This window comes from Bos indicus x Bos taurus, chromosome 19 (genome assembly GCF_003369695.1).
Source record: "Bos indicus x Bos taurus breed Angus x Brahman F1 hybrid chromosome 19, Bos_hybrid_MaternalHap_v2.0, whole genome shotgun sequence".
NCBI lineage: Eukaryota > Metazoa > Chordata > Mammalia > Artiodactyla > Bovidae > Bos > Bos indicus x Bos taurus.
The window spans coordinates 20,416,624-20,436,714 of record NC_040094.1 but is presented as its reverse complement, the minus strand read 5'-3'; the positions used below and the strand labels follow the sequence as shown (position 1 = coordinate 20,436,714).

General features: G+C 53.1%; 1 protein-coding gene across 3 annotated transcripts; it reads right to left on the bottom strand.

Moving 5' to 3' along the window:
- Nucleotides 1-468: 468 nt before the first annotated feature.
- Nucleotides 469-19,374, bottom strand: LOC113877464 (galectin-9). Of its 3 annotated transcripts, XM_027517582.1 has the most exons (11): nucleotides 19,152-19,374; nucleotides 13,350-13,441; nucleotides 10,717-10,918; nucleotides 9,742-9,852; nucleotides 7,612-7,707; nucleotides 5,709-5,744; nucleotides 5,002-5,052; nucleotides 4,175-4,216; nucleotides 3,621-3,709; nucleotides 3,360-3,522; nucleotides 469-1,156 (listed from the first exon to the last, which is right to left on the bottom strand). In XM_027517582.1, the coding sequence occupies exons 1-11, from the start codon at nucleotides 19,188-19,190 to the stop codon at nucleotides 1,010-1,012; spliced, it is 1,068 nt and encodes a 355-aa protein (XP_027373383.1). In that variant the 5' UTR covers nucleotides 19,191-19,374; the 3' UTR covers nucleotides 469-1,009. The 3 variants fall into 3 exon arrangements, with proteins under 3 accessions (XP_027373383.1, XP_027373384.1, XP_027373385.1); XM_027517583.1 differs by lacking the exon at nucleotides 7,612-7,707 and having other exon boundaries at nucleotides 19,152-19,347; XM_027517584.1 differs by lacking the exons at nucleotides 3,360-3,522; nucleotides 7,612-7,707 and having other exon boundaries at nucleotides 1,078-1,156; nucleotides 19,152-19,347.
- Nucleotides 19,375-20,091: the final 717 nt, after the last annotated feature.

The following is a 20,091-nucleotide window of genomic DNA, read 5'->3' as shown; positions in this document are numbered from 1 at the left end:
GGCTCTGTGACCGGCGGAACCCCCACAATGAGTCTCTTCCCATTCCCCACATACAGACCCCTGATGCCGGGGGACCCACAGCGGAACCACACACACAGGCCTCTCTTCCGAGCCAGCTTCTCTGGAGCTCACCAGCCCCCTCCTCCCACTGGGACCCAGGGTTCTGCTGAACCGGCCCTGCCATGTGGCCGCCTGGTCTAGCCCATTTCAGAAGCATGGAGCCACTGGTTTTCTGGGGTTCACCTCTGTCACCAAGGTTCCAGCAAAGATTCCCGTCCAGAGGGGGTCTGAGCTTTCTCCCACACCCTTGTGGGGTTGGTGGGGGACCCGCGGGGAGCAGGGTGCAATGTCAGGAAGCCCCCTGATCAAAGTGAACGAATGATCTCTCCTTCCCCTTCCCTCAGCCAGGATCTTCTCAATTCCGGAGACAACAAAACGTCTCAAGATTCATTTAATAAAACCAACAAGTCTTTTTCTTTCTTTCTTTATTCGAAGGACACTGGGAAAAGGGACAGCCCCCTGCCGAGACGGTTCCGGTTCATTAGTGGGGGCCAGAGGGGTGTCAGCAGTGTAGACTTAACAGAGCGGGGAGAGGGTCAAGGTTGGAGAAAGGGGAGGGGTCGAGGATGCCGCTTCCCATGAGGAGTGACAGCTGGCACTCGGACTAGGTGAACTTGAATGGGGGATGGGAATGTGGTTTCGAGGCAGGTGGGGCTGCAGGCCTGGAGCCTGGGAAGGCCAGGACCCTCCCTTTCTGCCACAGGAACTGAACAGGGCCTTCTGCCTGTGGACCACCCATCTTCTGTAGGCTCTGGGTGCTGCCCGGTCCTGGCCAGCTGCCCTCTCCGCTCTGCGCTGGCTGCAGCCAGGAGCAGAGCCAGCCAAGGTCGTGGTCTCTCCAGCAAAGCCCCCAGATGCTGGGCGGCCTGGGAAGGGCTGGGGCTGGGGCCGAGGCAGGGAAGATGTGGGTGGTGAGCAGATCCAGATAGCAGCACAGGGCAGGGCCGGTCTATGTCTGCACGTGGGTCAGCTGGATGTCGCCCCCCACCTCCAGGTTGTTGATGGCGGGCAGGTTCTTCAGGCGGTGGTGGTATTCAAACAGGTGCTGACTGTCCACGGCCACCTTGAAGCAGTGCCCTTCACACATGATCCACACCTGGACAGACAGACCCCCGACATTCGCACCCCACCTGGGCTGTCCTCAAGCGGAAGGCAGGCTCGTCTCCCTCCCTCCTTCCCAACTTCCCCAAACTTCAGTCAAGCAAGACCCAGACCTGCACTTGAGCCACACTGAAGGATTCCTTCGTGCCCAAACCCACCTCGTGCGCTCCTTCCCAGCACCTTTTCCGTATTCTGTTCCCCGCCTCGCACCCCCACCCAGAACGTCATCGCTCCCCACCCTGCACACCTTGTCCACATGGATCACTGCTAACCCCTCTTCAGGATTCACCCTCCTTCCTCCAACCAGCCTTCCCATACCTCCTGTGCATTCACAGTCGCTCAGTCGTGTCCCATTCTTTACGATCCTTTGGACTTTAGCCCGCCAGGCTCCTCAGTCCATGGGATTCTCCAGGCAAGACTACTGGAGTGGGTTGCCATTTCCTTCTCCAGGGGAATCTTCCCAACCCAGGGATGGAACCCATGTCTCTTATGTCTCCTGCATTGGCAGGCAGATGCTTTACTTGCTGAGCTATTGGGGAAACTCCCCACCTCCTGACCCCCATCGAGTCAAGTCAGATGCCCCCTTAGGCCTGGCCTATGTCATCCATACCCCTAGGACCCGGCACACAGGCGTGGTCAGTGCTCGTGTTCCTGCTGCGGCAGCCCCTTAACTTGTCTTTTCCTTCCCGACATCCTCGAGAGGCACCGGGAGCACTTCTGTTAGACTATCATCGTGCCCGCCACACACTGACACCAGCAGAATGGTCCCTGCACGCCAGGCACTGTCCTAAGCATGTCACGGACACGATCTCATTTCCTTCTTGCTTCTCCACGAGATTGGTATTACTTGTAGCCCCATATTTTAGATGAGGAAATGGAAGCACAGAGCAGTTAAACCACTTGCTTAAGGTCACACAGCCATCAAAGTGTACCGCTCTCTGGCTTGAAACACACCAACACCTGGTACTAAAATCCAAATCCCTTCGCTGGCCCCCAAGCCCTCTATTGGTCATTTTCAACTCTGGGAGAGGAGTATCAGGGCATATTTCAAAGCACAGATGGGGCTTCCCTGGTGGTCCAGAGGTTAAGAATCCGCCTGCCAATGCAGGGGACACCAGTCTGGTCCCTGGTCTGGGAAGATTCCACACGTTACTGAGCAACTAAGCCCCGGGGCCAGAACTACTGAGCCCACGAGCTGCAACAAGAGAAGCCACTGCCAACGAGAAGCCCATGCATCGCAACTGGAGAGCAGACCCGACTTGCCGCAACTAGAGAAAGCCCATGCACAGCAATGAAGACCCAGTGCACCCCCCCACCCCAAAAAATACAGGTGCCCAGGCTCACCCCCTCATGGGCCTGGGGTGGGGCCAGGCATTGATTTTTCTTTTTCAAGCTCTCAGGTGGTCTGAGTGTGTAGTTAGGGTTGAGAATCTAGCTCTGTGTCATCCCAGCCTCCAGAATTCCCACCCTCCACCCCTCACCTCTCTGTCCTCCCTGCTTCCTAGACAGGCCGTGTCCATGACCCTTCTCTCTGCTACTCCTAAATCTTTGCAAGCTGGGCTCCTCCCACCACCGAGGTCCCACATGCACTCTGGCCTCCTCTGAGATCTGCCCCCTCCTAAGGCCGCAGGACCCTGGGGCTCACTTGTTCCTTATCCTACTTTGCTCTCTGTGTGGTACCCATTGCTATTCCACGGTGATCTGTCCATTGTTTCTTTCTTCCTCCTCCCACCTCGGTTGTAAACTCCATGGGGTCAGGACCTAGACTGCTGGCGTCATAACTGTCCCCCCAGCCCCTGGGGTACTTTCTGCTCAAAGTGGGCCTGGATGAAATAGCTGATAAATGACTGTTGAATGAGTGAGTGAGTGAGTGAATGAATGACACCTCATTCTCAAGTCCCATCCCACACTGATTGGCTGTGGGACCTTAGCAAGTGTGACCTTAGCAAGTAACCTACACTTGTGAATTAGTTTCCTTATCTGTAACAGCCGATAGTACCTGCCCCCTGCCTTATACAGGACAGTAACAGTAAAAGATAATAGCAGTCATTTGGTGAACAGTTTCTCTTCTTCTGAGGCCAGGCCTCACACTAGAGGCGTCAACTCATGTCTCGATCAACGTGCCCCCAGATGCCTTCCACCCGCTCCTCCATTTGCCCCTTGGGAGCCCCTTCAGGCTCCAGGTGGCAACATCTCACCGAGAAGCTCTGGCCTCGGAAGAAGGGCATCCCTCGTGGCAGGCTTCGCTCCTCAGACCCCCAGGAGCCGTTGATCTGCGTGTTGCGGACCACCGCATTCTCGTTGAAGCGGGGGTTCAGGTGGAAGGCGATGTCACTCCCTGAACGCAGGTTGATGTAGAACCTGGGGGGCGGGCCACTCCCATGGACTCTCTGCCCCGAGGCAGAGGGGTGGCCAGAATGACCTTGGGGTGTCTCTTCTCCCCAGGAGGCCTGGCTTACCTCTGAGCGCTGGGCAGGATGGTGCCCGACACCAGGATGCTCTTGGAGGGGTACAGCCCACCCAGGATGGAGGTGAAGAAAGGTAGCTGCTGTGGGGAGGGGATGGGGCAGGTCAGCCAGCAGCAGCCAGAGCAGCCGCCACCCTAGGGGGACCTTTGTGCCAATTTCTATACATCTGGACTGTCAGCCCACAGTTTGTTGTGTCTGTATCTTCAAGAAAGAACTCCATGGTATCTTTACTTGGCTCAGTAAACGACAAAGAAAACCTTTCCAGCATTCCTCAAATTAATGGACATTTACCTTCAGGAAAAGAGCTTTGGTTGGACGCAAAGGATGCTTAGGCTGAGAAGGGGAGGCTGTATGATATGCTAAGGGTGAAGGGATGATTTTAAAGGTGAAAGCTCCTTTTGCTAAGTCTTCTAAGTTACTTGGAAGTTTCCAGAACTTCAGTTTACTAAGGCACTGCTTTTAATTTTGAAAGCTGCCCTCTCCCCCTCCCCCCAACGCTGCACAGCACAAACCAAACCTCCCCTCCTCCCCGAGAAACCACTTACGTAAACCGGGTTGGGATACACCGCGGGTGGGATCACGGGATTCTGTTGAAATGAGATTGAGAACGTCAGGGCGGGAGTGCGTAAGCACACGTATGCGCAAACTCTTGTGAGACCGCGCGTTCTAGAGAGGATGCTCCAATAGAAGACTGAAGTAGTAAAGGTTTCAGCTCTTGGGTTTTCCCAGCCACCCTCCTCCGCATATCAACCTTGGTGGGCTTTCCTGTCGTACTCCTGGATCCCATCATGGTCACCTGCCTCTCAGCCCCTCCAAGGACAGCCCCACTGACTTCAGGCTCCTGTGTGCTTTGTCTCGGCAGGAGGCGGAGGCGGAGAAGCAGCCTACGCCCTTGATCAGCAGTGACAGACATCCCAGGGACTCGTCTTCTGGATGCAAGGTCTCATATCCAGATACTGGGAGCACTGCGCGCCACACCCACCCGCCACCCCAGGGACAGAAGGACCTGTTTTCCTGCTGGCCCCTGCTGCTGCTACTGCTAAGTCGCTTCAGTCGTGTCCGACTCTGTGCGACCCCATAGACGGCAGCCTACCAGGCGCCTCCGTCCCTGGGATTCTCCAGGCAAGAACACTGGAGTGACCACTAAGGGATTAATTTCTTGCGCCACTGGGTAAATCCAGCCTGATCCAGAACCTCTACTGACTCTAAGGAGAGTTTTGTGTGCATGTCCCCTGAGCGAAAGACCTCAGCCCCAAATGGCCCCACCCTCCTTGCTAAATTGTTTTCTTCCTGACCCTGGACCTAGAGAATTCAGCCTCTGGTAAAGGGGCACGTAGTGGGGCTGTGAGCTGGTCAGAGTGTTCAGACTTACAGGGAACATCTGTCCAGGGGCGCTGTGTATGGTGTGGACGAAGGTCTGAGCCTGGAAGGAAGAAACCACGTTTTTAACCAGCTCTCACCTGTGCGAAGACCACCACCTGCCCCCAGAGGTGGCACTTAACACTTAACTCTCTCCTCTTAGGAGAGTTTCATCTTGGGCTTGTAACCAGCCAGAAGGTACCTCCAAATTGGTGGGTAGAGATATTTCTTCTCTTACGGGCATGAGATAGGGGCAAAGGTTTCTTCTGAGAACAAATACGCATTTGTGGTGTGTGGCCTGTCTTTCTTAGGGGAATCACTCCAGCATAGCTTCACTTTGCAGAAGGAAGAAGTGGAAGCGGAGTCTTGGCGTCCTGTGGCTGCCCACAGACTGACAGGGGCCTGAGCAAACCAGTGGCCCTCGGGGCTGTTTCCCAATTCATCAGGGCTAGCCACCCTTCCCCCAACCCAAAACCCTCCCACTGTTACCACCACAGCCAGGCAGACGGTCCAGGGGTCTGGCCTGGGTGGCCCTACCTTCCAATGGGAGAAGCCCAGTGTTTGGCTTGCTTCCTCCTTTAATCTACCACCTAGGGACTGAACCCGGGTCTCCTGCCTTGCAGGCAGATTCTTTACCTTCTGAGCCACTGGGAAAGCTCTCTTTTAACCCACAGGAAGAAACAAAGCGAAAAGCTTCTAAAGATAGAGCAAGAGACTTACAATGGGAGCCGAGTTGGCTGGCCAGATCCCTGGAGGCTGAAGGGGATGAGAAGCGAAAATAGTGGTTAACATTTGTGCCGCATGAGGGTGAGATGGCGGCAAGACCTGTGGTAAGAAATGCCTCCTTCCTGCTGCCGAGCAAGCCTTCCTGAGCCTTCTGGGCGCCCAGATTCTCACCCATCCCCCTCAGGATACACTGTGGTTATGCAACAGTGTCAGGGAGGGGTTTGGAAGTGGAGGAGGGGGAACTTTCCCACTGGCTCCTTCAGAAGGGGAAAGTGAAAGTGTTAGTCACTCAGTAGTGTCTGATTCTTTGTGACCCCATGGACAGTAGCTCGCCAGGTTCTTCTTTCCATGGGATTCTCCAGGCAAGAATACTGGAGCGGGTTGCCATTCCCTTCTCCAGGAGATCCTCCTGACCCAGGGATCGAACCCGAGTCTCCTGCATTGCAGGCAGATTCTTTATCATCTGAGCCACCGGCAAAGCCCTCAAAAGGAGAGGAGGCCATATCTGATGCAGACCATTTCACTTCCTTTAGCTCCCTGAGACAAAACCATTATTCCCAGTGCCCTAATTCACCCATAAGGTGAACACTAACATTGGCTGGAGATTTGTTGTGTGCCAGGCTCTGGCTTCAAGACTTTACAAATGAGAGAGGCATCCTTACCTCCTGTTTTGCTGCTGAAGCAACCAGTTCTCAGGAAAATTAGGCAACTTGCCCAAGCTCACCCAGATATCAAGAGATAAAATCCAAAATGGTACCCAGTTCTTCTGATAGTATCCATCACGCCCCATCCTCCCCAGGCCAGGGCCAGAGTCGGGCTGCCCTGCAAAGGCTCCCTGGAGCTCTACCAATCCTGGGTCCACATGGCAGGAGGCAGGTGCCCTGGCTGTACCGTGATGGGCATGGGAAGGGCTGGGTAGAGAGACCCCCCTCCCTCAGTCCTCACTGCTTAAGTGGCTGAGGAAAGGGCAGGTCCTGCTCCCCTTCCTGTCCAAGACCTTGCCTTCACCCAGCAGACTGTTCCTCTTGCAAACCTATTCCACATTCATTAACTGAGTCCCTACTGCATGCGAGGCGCTGTGGAAAATGCTGGGATACATGAATGAACCAGCTACAATCCGAGCCCACAGAGGGCCTGGTGGGTGTAGGGAAGCAGGGGAGAGGAGTGATGGAGAGACATACATAAGCACAGTTATATCAGGACATGATGACTGACGTAGCACAGAAATATTGAGAGTCTGTAGGGATGCAGGGGCATCCAGTGAGCCGCCAATACGGGACGGAGCTCCACAGGAGCCACACTTAAGGAGAGCTTCGAAGGGCCATTCAGGGTTGGCTGGGGGTGAGTGGCAGAGCAAGCCCAGCACAGGGGCGGCACTTGCCAAAAGCATGGTGGCCCAAGACTGCCCCTCGTGAGTAGTGGAGGCTGCGTGAGCTTCATGGGTGAGGCCGGGAGGAAGACTGGGGCAAGCCTGGGGAGGATTCTGCAGATTCTGCTGGGGAATCTGGGCTTTCTCTAGAAGGACTTGGGGGCCTTTAGGACTTTAAAACATGGGGAAGATGCAATTGGATTTGTGCGTGGGAACAAACAGTGATGGTGGGTGGGTGGGTGTGTGGGGGTGGAGAGCCAGGCCATGGGTGGGGTGGTGAGGGGGTGGATGGCCTGGACCAAGCCAGTGGCTTTGGGAGGAGAGGCGCCAGTGCCCTGGAGAGATAATGACGGAAGGAAGAACTGAGGACAACTCCCAGGTCCCCAGCTCTGGGCTTGGGGGTGTGGATGAACCTTTGGGCATAACGGGGCCTGGAGACCTTGACTAGCCTGCTGACTAGACCAGTGTCTCAGACACTGTGTCCTTCGTGCTGATGGCTCAGCCTCCCCAGGCCTCTGTTAAACTCACATTTGATTTGCGCCCCCTGGGCCTGGGTGGGAGACAGACAGCCTGGGAGAACTGCACCTTGGAGCAGGCGGGCTGCTTGGGAGCTGCGCGGATGTTCTGTTAAAACAAAACCCCATGCGCCATGGGGTGAACAGAAGCATTAATGGAGCCAAGGAAGAGTGGGAAAGCAGGGGCCAGGCAGGGAGGAGCGAATCAGACAGGAGGGGGAGTGAGGGATGCGCAGGACCCACAGAGGAAAGGCTGGGCTGCAGGGAGTGACAGCAGGCTAGCCAGCGCTCTCTCCACCTCCATCTCGCTGTCCATCTCTCTCCACCTCCATCTCTCTCTCTGCCTCGATCTCTGTCCACCTCCATCCATCTCTCTCCACATCCATCTCTCTCTGCCTCGGTCTCTCTCCACCTCCATCCATCTCTCTCCACCTCCATCTCTCTCTACCTCGATCTCTCTCCACCTCCATCTCTCTCTCTGCCTTGGTCTCTCTCCACCTCCATCCATCTCTCTCCACCTCCATCTCTCTGTCTACCTCGATCTCTCTCCACCTCCATCCATCTCTCTCCACCTCCGTCTCTCTCTCCACCTCCATCTCTCTCTCCACTTCCATCCATCTCTCTCCACCTCCATCTCTCTCTGCTTTGGTCTCTCTCCACCTCCATCCATCTCTCTTCACCTCCATCTCTCTCTACCTTGATCTCTCTCCACCTCCATCTCTCTCTCTGCCTCAGTCTCTCTCCACCTCCATCTCTCTCCACTTCCATCCATCTCTCTCCACCTCCATCTCTCTCTCTGCTTTGGTCTCTCTCCACCTCCATCCATCTCTCTTCACCTCCATCTTTCTCTACCTCGATCTCTCTCCACCTCCATCTCTCTCTCTTCCTCAGTCTCTCTCCACCTCCATCCATCTCTCTCCACCTCCATCTCTGTCTCTGCCTCGATCTCTCTCCACCTCCATCTCTCTTTCCATCTCTCTCCACCTCATCTCTCTTTCCATCTCTCTTTCCATCCCTCTCCATCTCTCTCCACCTCCCTCTCTCTCTCCTTCTCCATCTCTCCATCTCCACCTCCATCTCTCTTTCTATCATTGTCTCTCTCTCCATCTCTCTTTCCACTTCCTCTCTCCACCTGCACCTTGATCTCTCTGTCTCTCTCTCCACCTCCATCTCTCTCTCCATCTCTACTTTTCTCTCCTCTCTCCTCCACCCCCATGGGAGAGAGTTAAGGAGGGAAGGAATATGAAAGATGAAGACCAAAGAAGAGGACCCAGTATTTGTTAAGGGCCTGCTGCGTGCCTTTCCCATCTCAAGGTGCATGCACAGATACCAGAGTGGTGACAGTAGCTCCCAATCAGTAGCCTGAGGCCCTGCAGAATGTGAGCCCACCATACCCCAGTCTTCCCAGTTTTCACACAAAAAAACCGAAATCCAGATTTCCATGTGCTATTACCTGACCTTTTTCCTGCTACACTGTGGCAGAATGCACGTCCCGTAGAAAAGACCATCTTAACTACTTTTTAAGTGTGTGGGTCAGTGGTGTTAGGTTGACTTCCATAATTGTACAACCATCCCCACCATCCAACTCCAGAACTCTTTCATCTTGTAAAACTGCCCCTGACCTTTTAGATGTTGGTTACATGTTAAAAATTTCAGAACGCAGAGAAGATCAAATAGACCTGGGAGTGGCCCAGCAGGCTGTCCTGTGCCCTCGATGGCTGTGACCTCACTGAGCTGACACAGCGACCTGTGGGGCAGCAGACCCTGCTCCTTGCACAGCTGAGGAAACTGGGGCTGGGAGAGGTGAAGTCACTTGTCCCAGATCCCCCAACCAATGAGAATGGCAGAGCTGGGGATTTGAGTTGGATTCAGTTTGATTCCCAAGCCCGGGTTCTTTCTACCACCACACGGCCTCCTAAGCAGAGTGGGGATAGAGAGAAACAGAGACGAGTGGCATCTGAGTCCAGAAGACTGAGCAGGTGTCCCAAACAGAGACAGCGACACGAGGAGGAGGAGAAGAAGGGAGCTGGGGGCGTGGAAAGGAGACTGGCTGGCACTTTGGGTCCATGCAGCAGGGCCCAGGCCCAGGGAACTGGGCCCCGCTCCCAGCCCTGGGGGACGAGTGCTGGGTGGACAGTCTGACCTGGAAGCTGATGGAGGACAGCTGCACGACACCCGTGATGCTGATGGCGTCGATGCGGTGGAAGGGCACGCGGTGGGCATACTGCGTGAAGAGGTTCCCGTTCACCATCACCTGCCGAGAGACGTGACATGCCAGGGAGGGGGACCCCAGCCAGGCGGGAGCACACCTGGGCCTCCGGGACCCCTGCTTCTAGAAGTTTAGACCTGCATCTAGTTTTCACATTTATTCCCTGTAGATCCGGGCATCAGCCTTCAGAGATGTGCCAGTCACAGGAACATGCTTGGGACCCAAAGGGCATCCAGACACTATCTCTGTCTGGCTCTAGTCGTTGCTTTTTCATTCTTTTGGTTGTTTGTTTATTGCAGTAGTTTGTCTTTCTAAGCATAGCTCACCTGGGGTATTACTGAAATATGCATGTTGAAATATACATACAAATGTTGGTGGGGAACAGAGGTGACGTCAGGTTATATGACAAGGGCGTGACGACATTCGTGTTCACAAAGAGAAGCACAGACACAGGTGGACTCACTCCGCCCCCTCCTTCTTCCCAAGCCCAGAGACACTGCTCTGCTTGCCAAAGCAATGTGCAGTGTCCTGCTGCTGCTGCTAAGTAAAACCAAGTCCTTAATTACACCTGGATAAAGGCACCAACAAGGTAACAGGAAAAAGAAATGTTCCCAGAGACCTGGAGTGGAAGAAGGGGCACAACAGAGAAGTGGGAATAACTTGGACTGTAGAGACACCAGGAGGCCAAAAAGCCCTGTGGTGACCTCTAGTGCTTGTTTCTGGAGTAAAAGAAGCAACTACACTTGTAAAATGCAGGGGAAGGTGTAAGGGGACTGCAGCCTTACAAGGAAATGATCCTCTTCTCTGTACAAAGGTGTTGTTCACGTGACTATTTTAAGACCATACATGGCGCCTGATCGAGACAGGGGGACAGGCAGCTGAAGGGACGAGAGGAGAGTTCCAACTCACCCTGAACTCTGAGCTCTGTACCTGGAAGCAGAGCTCAAATGAACACCCCCTCTGGAAGGGCATATGCATCTTCCTCTCCTCCGTCCCCCAGCTTCCTCTCTGCTTCGTGTTGCAGACCACATACCCACCCTCTTCAAACCGAGGATTGAAGTGGAAGGCAATGTCACTGTCGTTATAGCCGGTCTGAAGGTTCACAGCAAACCTAGATGGGGGGAAATCAGGCGGTGCTTGGTGTCCTGGTTTACTCCCAAGGGCGGGGGCAGGAAGTCCTCACACTTTTCACTGACATCCGTCTGGGAACCTGCACACAGCCTGCATGGCTGGTTGATGCCCATCCCTACTCTGCTGCTGTCTGTTTTGTTCACCTAATTTGCACTAATGTGCTTTTGTTCAGTTACCACATTTTGCCCTTACAGTGTGAATTTCTCTGGGTAAAGAAATTTGTATCCAAGTTGGAACTCGAAAAATGTGCCTGGAAGGGAGAGCCTTTTGGACCAAGTGGTCGCCGAGGCCTGCCCACGTCCACTAAGTTGGGACAGAAGAGGACAAGTGGAAAGAACTGGTGGGACCCCTACAGAGACGGTGTCTAAAGGGGAGACGTAAAATAAACCCTAGCTCTCTGGGCATGGAGGCCGTCGTGTGTCCACCTGCCCCCAGTGAGGTCAGCAGGCCTGGACCCCGAGCCCAGCTCTGCCCTGTTTGTTGTTTGTGATGACCAAGACCACGCTATTCAAGCTGCCCCACCCAGGAAAGGGGGTGATTGCCTTCCTTCAGGGATGACGATTGAGGCGGCCCGAGGATGCCAAGTAAGTTATTCTTTGTTCCCATCTCTCCTCACCTTCCCAACCTCCTCTGGGTACAGCCATGACTCTAAGGTGAGGGCTAAAAAGAAAAGGAGCTTCCAAGGGGCCTGGCTCATGAAGGGGGTGCAATCAATGTTTGTTCTGACTTTTCCCAGATGGAACTCCTGCATGTCCCCAAACCAAGTTCTGATCTGAGGTTCTCCAGCAAGAATTCTGTCCCACCACCTTGCCTGAACTCAGAACCAGTGCGGTTCACAGCCTGCTTCTCAGAGTTACTCTGGTCTCCCCAACCACCACGCAGCAGCCCGAGAGCACGCCTCGTTCCCGTGCCAGCCCCACAGAGCCCGGCGCTGCAGCACACCCACGGGCGGCCCTCAGCGGACATTCTCTCTGCAGGGCCAAGTTTTGGTTTTTTCTTTGTTTGGACTGTGCAGCATGGCCTGCAGGATCTTAGCTCCTCAACTAAGGATGGCACCCTTGCCCGCTGCAGTGGAAGCGTGGAGGGGTGCCCACACACCTTCCAGGGAAAGCCTGAGAACCCATTGCTTTATCAGTTGCGAGGGTGAGTTTGGGGTGTTGTCCTCAACACTAAGGTGCTTGGTGAGCTCTCAGCCAGCAAGACCAACAGAACTGGCCGGGACCTGAGCCCTAGATGCTCCCTCTGGGAACACCAAAAGGAAAGGATGTTCCAAGTGATTCTAGAGTGAGAAAATCAAAGTCCCTGTTCCTCTTAAAGTAAAGAATAGTGTTTCTGAAATATCGGGGTGTAATCTTCCCTTTGCCGTCCTCCAGCTTCATGGCTGTGTTCCTTTGAAAATTCTGCCCCAGGGAAGGAGAGAACAGCAGCTCCCATCAGAAGGGGGACCATCGGAGGTAGAGACAGGTCTGTTAGACAGAGTGGAGTAGAAAGCCCTCCTGTGTTGGGAGGAAGGGTCGGCACAGGGAGGGGGAGAGAGGAGGGATGGGAGTTCAGAGACAAGGGTCCCGATTCCCCTGCTGGGACGGTTTCTGGGAAACCAGGTGCCTCACCTCCCTCTGAGTCCCCTGGGGGCACGCAGGGCTCTCAGAGTCCCATGGTCAGTGTGCCTGTGTCACCTGGCAGGGGAGGCAGTGGCAGAGGAAGTCATCTAGAGGCTTCTGAGGGAACTCATGTGTCCAGAGGGGCCTCGGTGTACACTGTGGACCTCAGGGTGCAGCCCACCTGGACGCCACCCGCACAGGCACATGTTGCAGGCCTCTGGGTCACCCGGCCCTCGGCAGGGGTCAGTCAGGGCTGCTTGAGCCACTGATGACCCTCCCGCCTCTGAGAATATGTGCAAGCTCTTCTGTGTTCCCAGACAGCCCACCTCGGGAAGGAGGGGGATGGGAAACAGAGCCGAGATATTTATTCTTTGAATTGACTTTAGCAGCAAAGACCTTGAAACTGAAAGACACCAAACCGCGACTTTGAGGGCAAGTTTAGATATTTCCATGTCAGCCCACATGAGGTTTCTGAAGCAGATGCAGGTGCCTGCAGGAAATGGAGGGAGTTGACATGTCTGCAGCTCTGGGTCACTGTGTACAAGGTTCAGTCCCAGAACTCTGCTCTGGGCTGGCCTGCTTCCCTCCCTAGACTGTGAGCCTCCATCCCCCCTGTCTCTGGGGAGTCTGCTTAATGGTGCCCTGGATGCTACAAGCAAGTGGCCGGGGTCTCATGTATTGTTGGCAGGGCTGGGCCCTTCCCATCCCCGGAGCCAGGTGCGGACACTTGGAGGATGCTGGGTGGACCCTCCTGAGCTGACAGCACCGTGGTTCACTCAGGGCGAGGCTGAGAGAGACAATTCCCGGTACCTGTTCCCGCCTGAGGGAAGAACGGCCCCAATGATGGTGATCTTGTGTCCATCCTGGAGACCCCCTTGGATCATCCCAGTGAAGGGGACAACCTGTGGGGAGGAGATGGTGGTCAGTGTCTCCTGCTTCCTTCTCTCCACACTAGAGAAAGCCTGCACACAACCTACTGCAGACATAAAAAGATTTTAATAAAACAAATAAATAGATAAAGGATCCGTGGTTCTGGTGAAGAGGCTTCATTTTAGAGCCAGGCATTCTCCAGGTTTGAATCCTGATTCTGCTGCTCGTTACCTGAATGGCCTTGGGAAGCTTACATAACTTCTCTTTGCCTCAGTTTCCTCATTTGTGAAATAGGGATAAACCCTACTTTGGGGGTGAGATTCATGATTGAATGAGAAAGTCTGTGGAAGATTCCATCGTGTAATAGGCTGTCTCTCTACCACCCCCAACCCCCACCACTGCTTCCATCTTGGTCTCTGAGCAAAATTCCTAAATTAGTTACATCTCAACTTTCGAAGCTTCCTTCCAAATGCCTGATGGTGTTATACAAACTGCCTTACACACTGTACTATCTCCTAGTCAATTTTCACATTTTTCAAGCTGTTGAAGTCTTGTCTACCTTCTCCTTTAAGTCAATTCCCTACAAAAATTAAATGCTTATATAAAATGGATAATCAACAAAGACCTACAGTATGGCACAGGTAACTCTGCTCAATGATATGGAGCAACCTACGTGGGAAAAGAATTTGGAAAAGAATAGATACATGTATGTATATAACGAATTACTTTGCTGTACACCTGAAGCTAACATAGCATTGTTAATCAACTGTACTCCAATAGAAAATAAAAATATAGAAACTTTTAAAAAAAAAAAAAAAGAAGGAAAAAACTCTCATACACACACACATGCAGTGCTGCCAGAAATGAGGCAAGTGATTTACATATTTGAGCTGGCCAGGTAGGGGACAGTAGGGAGTGCTGGGGACTGCAGCAAAGTAGGCATCATCTTCCTTATCTAAAGAGCAGTGTCCACTCAGCTGTAACCTGTGATTACCTTCCAGTCCAGTGTGGACAGAGCTTCCATCTTACTAGGAGAAGACAGAAATCTGGATTTTTTTTTTCCTCTGTAAAGCTTTCTACTTTCTGGGGCAAAAATCCTTTTAAAAAGGATTGTAGAAGAGTTTCTTTGTGATAGAGACACATAATGAATGTTTGCAATGAGCTGATATATCTAGATTTGCTGCAAAATAATCCAGGGGTGGAAAGGGAAGGAGGGTTGGATAGAAGTGAAGCAGATAGGTCAAGAGTTGAAACTGAGGGGTGGGTGTGTGTTGTTTATGATACTGTTCTCTCCACATTATATATTTTCTTTGGCAGCAAATTAAAGTAAACACTGTGAAGACCAAACAAAAAGCACCCACAAGCCCAGTTCAGTCCTACCCTGTGTCCTTGAGCCGTGTGACCACTCAGAGTCCAGGGAAGCCCCTCCGAGCCCGGTGTGCACAGCTGGCCCTGGGAGATAACCAGTGACGCCAGGATCCATTCAGACAGACTGTGCTCTCCATGCACCTTGGGCAGAGGTGTCTTTTGTGGCCCCCCCGGTCAGGTCTGAACTCGGCCATAAATACTTTGGTGACCTTAAGCAAATCACAGTGTCTCTGCACCTCTGAGTTCTTTCTGTTGTCTGTCCATGTCAGTGATTTTGGAGTCGAATCAGCCTGACACAGTGAGGCTGACCAGCATGGCGGACTTTCCTGAAGAAGAATCCCCTTATTTGTTTGTTGAAGCCTCTTAAGAGCCTTTCATACCATCATGAAAGACAAGGCTTAAAATATATCCTTCTGGCAGCATGGGCGCCTCCCTCAAGCATATTCACATGAAGGTATAAAGAACTGAAAGTGTGATGGGATGAAGTCCTCAGGGCACAGAAGGAAGGCGGGATGGAGGAAGCCCTGTGTGGGCCAGGGGGGCGGGCAGTACAGTTAATCTTAGGAAATGTGTGTGTGTGTGTGTGTGTGTGTTAGTTGCTCAGTCATGTCCAACTTTTTGCGACCCCATGGACTATAGGTGCCAGGCTCCTCTGTCCGCAGGATTTTCCAGGCAAGAATACTGGAGTGGGTTGCCATTCCCTTCTCCACGGGATCTTTCCGACACAGGGGTTGAACCTAAGTCTCCTGCATGGCAGGGAGATTCTTTAACTTCTGAGCCACGAAGGAAGCCGTGGCTCAGACAGTAAAGAATCTTAGGAAATGATTCCCCCAAAAAGCTTTGTGAGATTTTAATGTCTTAAATGACATCCTCAAATTCCGAAACACCAGATTATTTCAAATTGAGTATAGTCCTAAAGACAAGATTATTATAGTTGCATTATAATTATAAAGAATCAGAAGCAAGTCCAAAAGTCCACCAGGAAGAAAATAGTGAAATTAATTTGGTATTTCCATACAATGGACTTAATGGAGACTTGATAAAAGAAGAGGAAGAAGGGAACTCTTTGAGAATTGATATGGAGTGATGCCACATGGATTATTTTAAAAATGGGTGGGGGAGGCTATATACATATATTTACTAATTATAAATAAAGCATTATGTAAAAACATTTCTGGAATGATTCAAACAAACCATTAATATTGGTTGACTCCAAGGAGGATTGGGTGGACTGAATAATTACCACTCTCCCCTCTGCCCCTACCAAAAATGTCTACATGATAATTCCTGGAAGTTGTGAATATACTACTTTATACAGCAAAGGGAGTTTTGCAGATGTGATTAGGTTAAGGATCTTGAGATAGGTTATTGCAGATTATCTGCATGGGCCCAGTGTAGTCACAGGGTCCTCAAAGAGGGAGGCCGAAGAGGAGGGTCAGTAGTAGATGTGACAACAGAAGCGAGAAACTGCTAACTTTAAAGAAGGAGGAAGGGGCCACAAGCCAAGGCAAGTGAGCAGCCTCGGGAAACTGGGAAAGTCAAGGAAGCATTCTCCCCGAAGCCTCCAGAAGAGAACTGCCTTGCTGACACTTTGACTTTAGATTTTGACCTCAGAACTGTAACAGAATAAACTTGTATCGCTTTCAGCCTGGCTGGCCAAGGACCCCTCTGTGCATGTGTGTGTTGTGTGTCTGTGATCTTAGCAAGAAACAGCAGCACCTAGAGGACTCGGAGGAAGGATTTTTATGTTGGATTTATGGTCCCACAGCATGGACTCGCCTCCCAACTCCCCGGGCTGGCAGCTCTGATGTTGCATGACCTGTCTGCACCCCAGTTCCCTCCTCAGAACGGTGAGACACTAGTGAGGCCAGCCTGGCAGTGTCCTTGAGAGGATTAGGTGAAAGGCTAAGTGGAAAGCCCTTGGCTGGAAAGACTTGACAAGGGTAGCTGTCTACAGCAGGATGACCTAATCCTTTTGCTGGGATCGAACTAGGTCTCAGCTCTTGGCCATGCCTGGAGACTGAGGATCTTTCCCTCCTCTTCATATCCTTCCAGAAAGAGGAACCAGGCCCTACAGGCCAGGGGTGGGCAGTCCCCTTCTGGAGACCCAGTGTCACAGAGGCCACCCAGCCATACCTGGCTAGGGGGCTCACCCACAGGGGGCAGCACCGCTACCCTTTGGTGGCCTCCCTTCCATGTCTTTGTTATCTCATTATCCCATTTCCTCTAAACCACACAGGTCATTATTGGTGACATGTTTACAGATGAGGAAACAGGAACAAGAAGGTTGTCCAACTTTCCTGAAGTCACACAGCTGGGCAGTGATAGAGACAGGTTTGAATCCCAACACCCATGCTTTTATCCCTGACCCAGGCCGCTTCTCACGGTGAAGCCCTGATCCTGTTGGACTGAACAGCGAGTCCTGTCCTGACTCTGATGGCTGCTGCCCTCTGGCCCTCTGGGGGCTGGGCCAGATGAGACCAGAGCGGGGCATTGGCGAGTAATAGGGGTGCTCCTGAGGCATTTCCTGGAGGCACTGACTCAGCCGAATGGCCGGGCGGGTGACCCTCATGTTGCACTTGGGAGGAAGTGAGGTCCCGGATACTAGAGGTCACTGGGTGGCCTGGGGGCGGGTGGCCACGTGGGGTGGACAGTGCTGCCGGTCCCTGGGGGGCTGCACCAGCCTCTTTCTCGTCCAGACTCTGAGGCCTTGCTGTCAATAGAAGGAATTTCCTTCTAATTTCAAATTAGAATCCAAGTACTAATGGCTTTTGAATCCAAGGATTAGAAAGGAAAAATGTGTCTTCAGAATAATAAAACGTCAGGGCCCGGAAGGGGCTCCGGGTCCCCCCTCTGAGGGAGAAGGAAACCTAGGTGTCACATCCTGACCCTAAGGTCACCGTGGAAGCAGCCACTGGGGGGGGTGCCCAGCTTCCTCCAGCCCCAAAAGGAGCCCCTCAAAGTGGGCTGAGGGGCACTGGACACTGCCTGGAGCAAGCAGGCCCAGCGGGGCCCCCGGGGAGGTGGGCTTGAGTATGGAGTCCAGCAGTCCCCAGTACCTGCTGTCCCCTCATGCTTCCCCAGGAAGGACTCCATCAGCCCACCTGCCCAGCCTGTCAGGAAGCTGAGGTCGGGAGAGGCTCCTACTGAGGGACCAGGCCCAGGACACAGGGAGCATGGAGATCTCCTGAGACCCGGCCTGCCACGTGCCTGCTTCCTGCTCACCCAGGGCTCTCTCCATGGGCACTTGCTTCCTCGGTCACTTACCATCTGGGGACATTTGACAAGTGACTTCCACCTGTCTGAACCTGTTTTCTATTTATGACCTGGAGCTGATAAGGTTCACAGGGTTTAAACACCACCCGCAATAGGCCTCCACACAAGAGGCAAAGGGCACAAGACGCAGCCCTTGCACCCCACAGGGCCCCTCTCCCCCATAACTCCCCAGAGGGTCCTTCTCAGATAGCCTTGACCTGCCCTGCCTTACTCTCTCCCCCGTCAGGGAGCAGACACCTCCTCAGGAGGCCTTCCCTGCCACCCCCAGACTCCTATTAATTCTAAACACTTCCACAGTGAGCCAGACACCTTTCAGGCTCTCTCAGTGTACTACCTCGCTTAATTCTTCCCCCAGCCCTAGGCGGTGACTTGAGGATTATCCCCATTGTACAGATGCAAAAATTGAGGCCCAGAGACGTAAAGCAACTTGCTGGAGGTTGCGTGTGCATGCCTGCTCAGTGGTTTAGTCATGTCCAGCTGTTTAGTCATGTCCCTTTGGAATGTTGCCCGCCAGGCTTCTCTGTCCATGGGACTTTCCAGGCAAGAATGCTGGAATGCATTGCGTTTCCTGCATTTCCTCCTGCAAGAGATCCTCCTCACCCAGGGATGGGGGTCCGCATCTGAGCCACCTGGGATGCTTGTGGTCACCCAGCTAGTACATGGCTGAACCCAGGGAGGTCATCTTCAAGGTAAGTGCATTTCGCTTCCACGCTGGGTTGTTAGCCTCCCCATAAGCCCTGTGTACCTCTCCCTTCGGGCAAAAGAAAATGATTAATAATCTCTTTTCTAGTTATGATGTGGGCCCTTCTTCCCCCACTGAGCATTTAGAGCAGGAGTGGCAGCCAGAGAAAGTTCAGTAAACCTTTGCTTACGGAATCCTCGTGATGCTCATCCGCTGCAGCCCTGCGTGGTGCTAGGGGGACGAGACGAGCTCGGAGCAGAAAGTCTGTCAGGAGCTGGTGTGTCTGCCTTTCTTGTGTTCTCATTTGGATGCCCCCCGCCCCCCATCCCCTGCAAGAGCTCCTGTTACCTGCAGGAGCTGTGACACCTGTCCCTCCCCTCCCCCAGCTGAGGCCACCCCTAGCCCCGGGAACTCACTGGGTTTATGTAGGAAGCCTGGGCACCACCGAAGGCCATTTCTCCACCGCCTCTGTAGCCACTGCCACTTCTCCCGCTGGCTTAATGAAGAAATAGAAACCTAAGCAATCTGGCAGTTATTCAATGGGGAGGAGCCCAGGGCAAGAGGAAATAGGTGGAGACAAACAGCAGGGGATAGAAGCGAATGCTCCTCCAGTGCTCTCTCTCCTCTCTCCTGTGCTCCGCCCCGAGTCAGAACAGGTCCCAGAAGTTCCTGTAGGCTCAGAGATCCTCACCGCATGCACACCACAGCGAGCTTCTTGGAGACACGCCCCGGTGTTGTGGTTGTGTCATGAATGTCCAGACAACAGTGGGACTGCTTGGCACGGCCCATGCAGATGGGGGCTGCCTGTGCATGGGGTGGCGGTGGTACTGGGAAGGCCTGACTATAACCGTTTTTCCAGGCCGAGTAACAGAGGCTCAGAGAGTCTAAGGGTCACACAGCTCATCAGAGGCAGCTGAGCCATCTGAGGCCACTCGGTGGTGGTGGTGTTCGGTTGCTCAGTCGTGTCTGACTCTTTGTGACTCCATGGACTGCAGCACACCAGGCTTCCCTGTCCTTCACCATCTCCTGGAGCTTGCTCAAGCTCATGTTCACTGAGTCCGTGATGCCACCCAACCATCTCATCCTGTCACCCCCTTTTCCTCCTGCCCTCAATCTTTCCCAGCATCACGGTCTTTTCCAGTGAGTTGGCCCTTTGCATCAGGTAGCCAAAGTATTGAAGCTTCATCTTCAACATCAGTCCTTCCAATGTATATTCAGGGTTCATTTCCTTTGGGATTGACTGGTTTGATTTCCTTGCAGTCCAAGGTACTTTTAAGAGTCTTCTCTAGCACCACAGTTCAAAAGCATCAGTAGGGTCTGGAAAAGGTAACTTCCCCTTTAAAATTCTATCCCTAA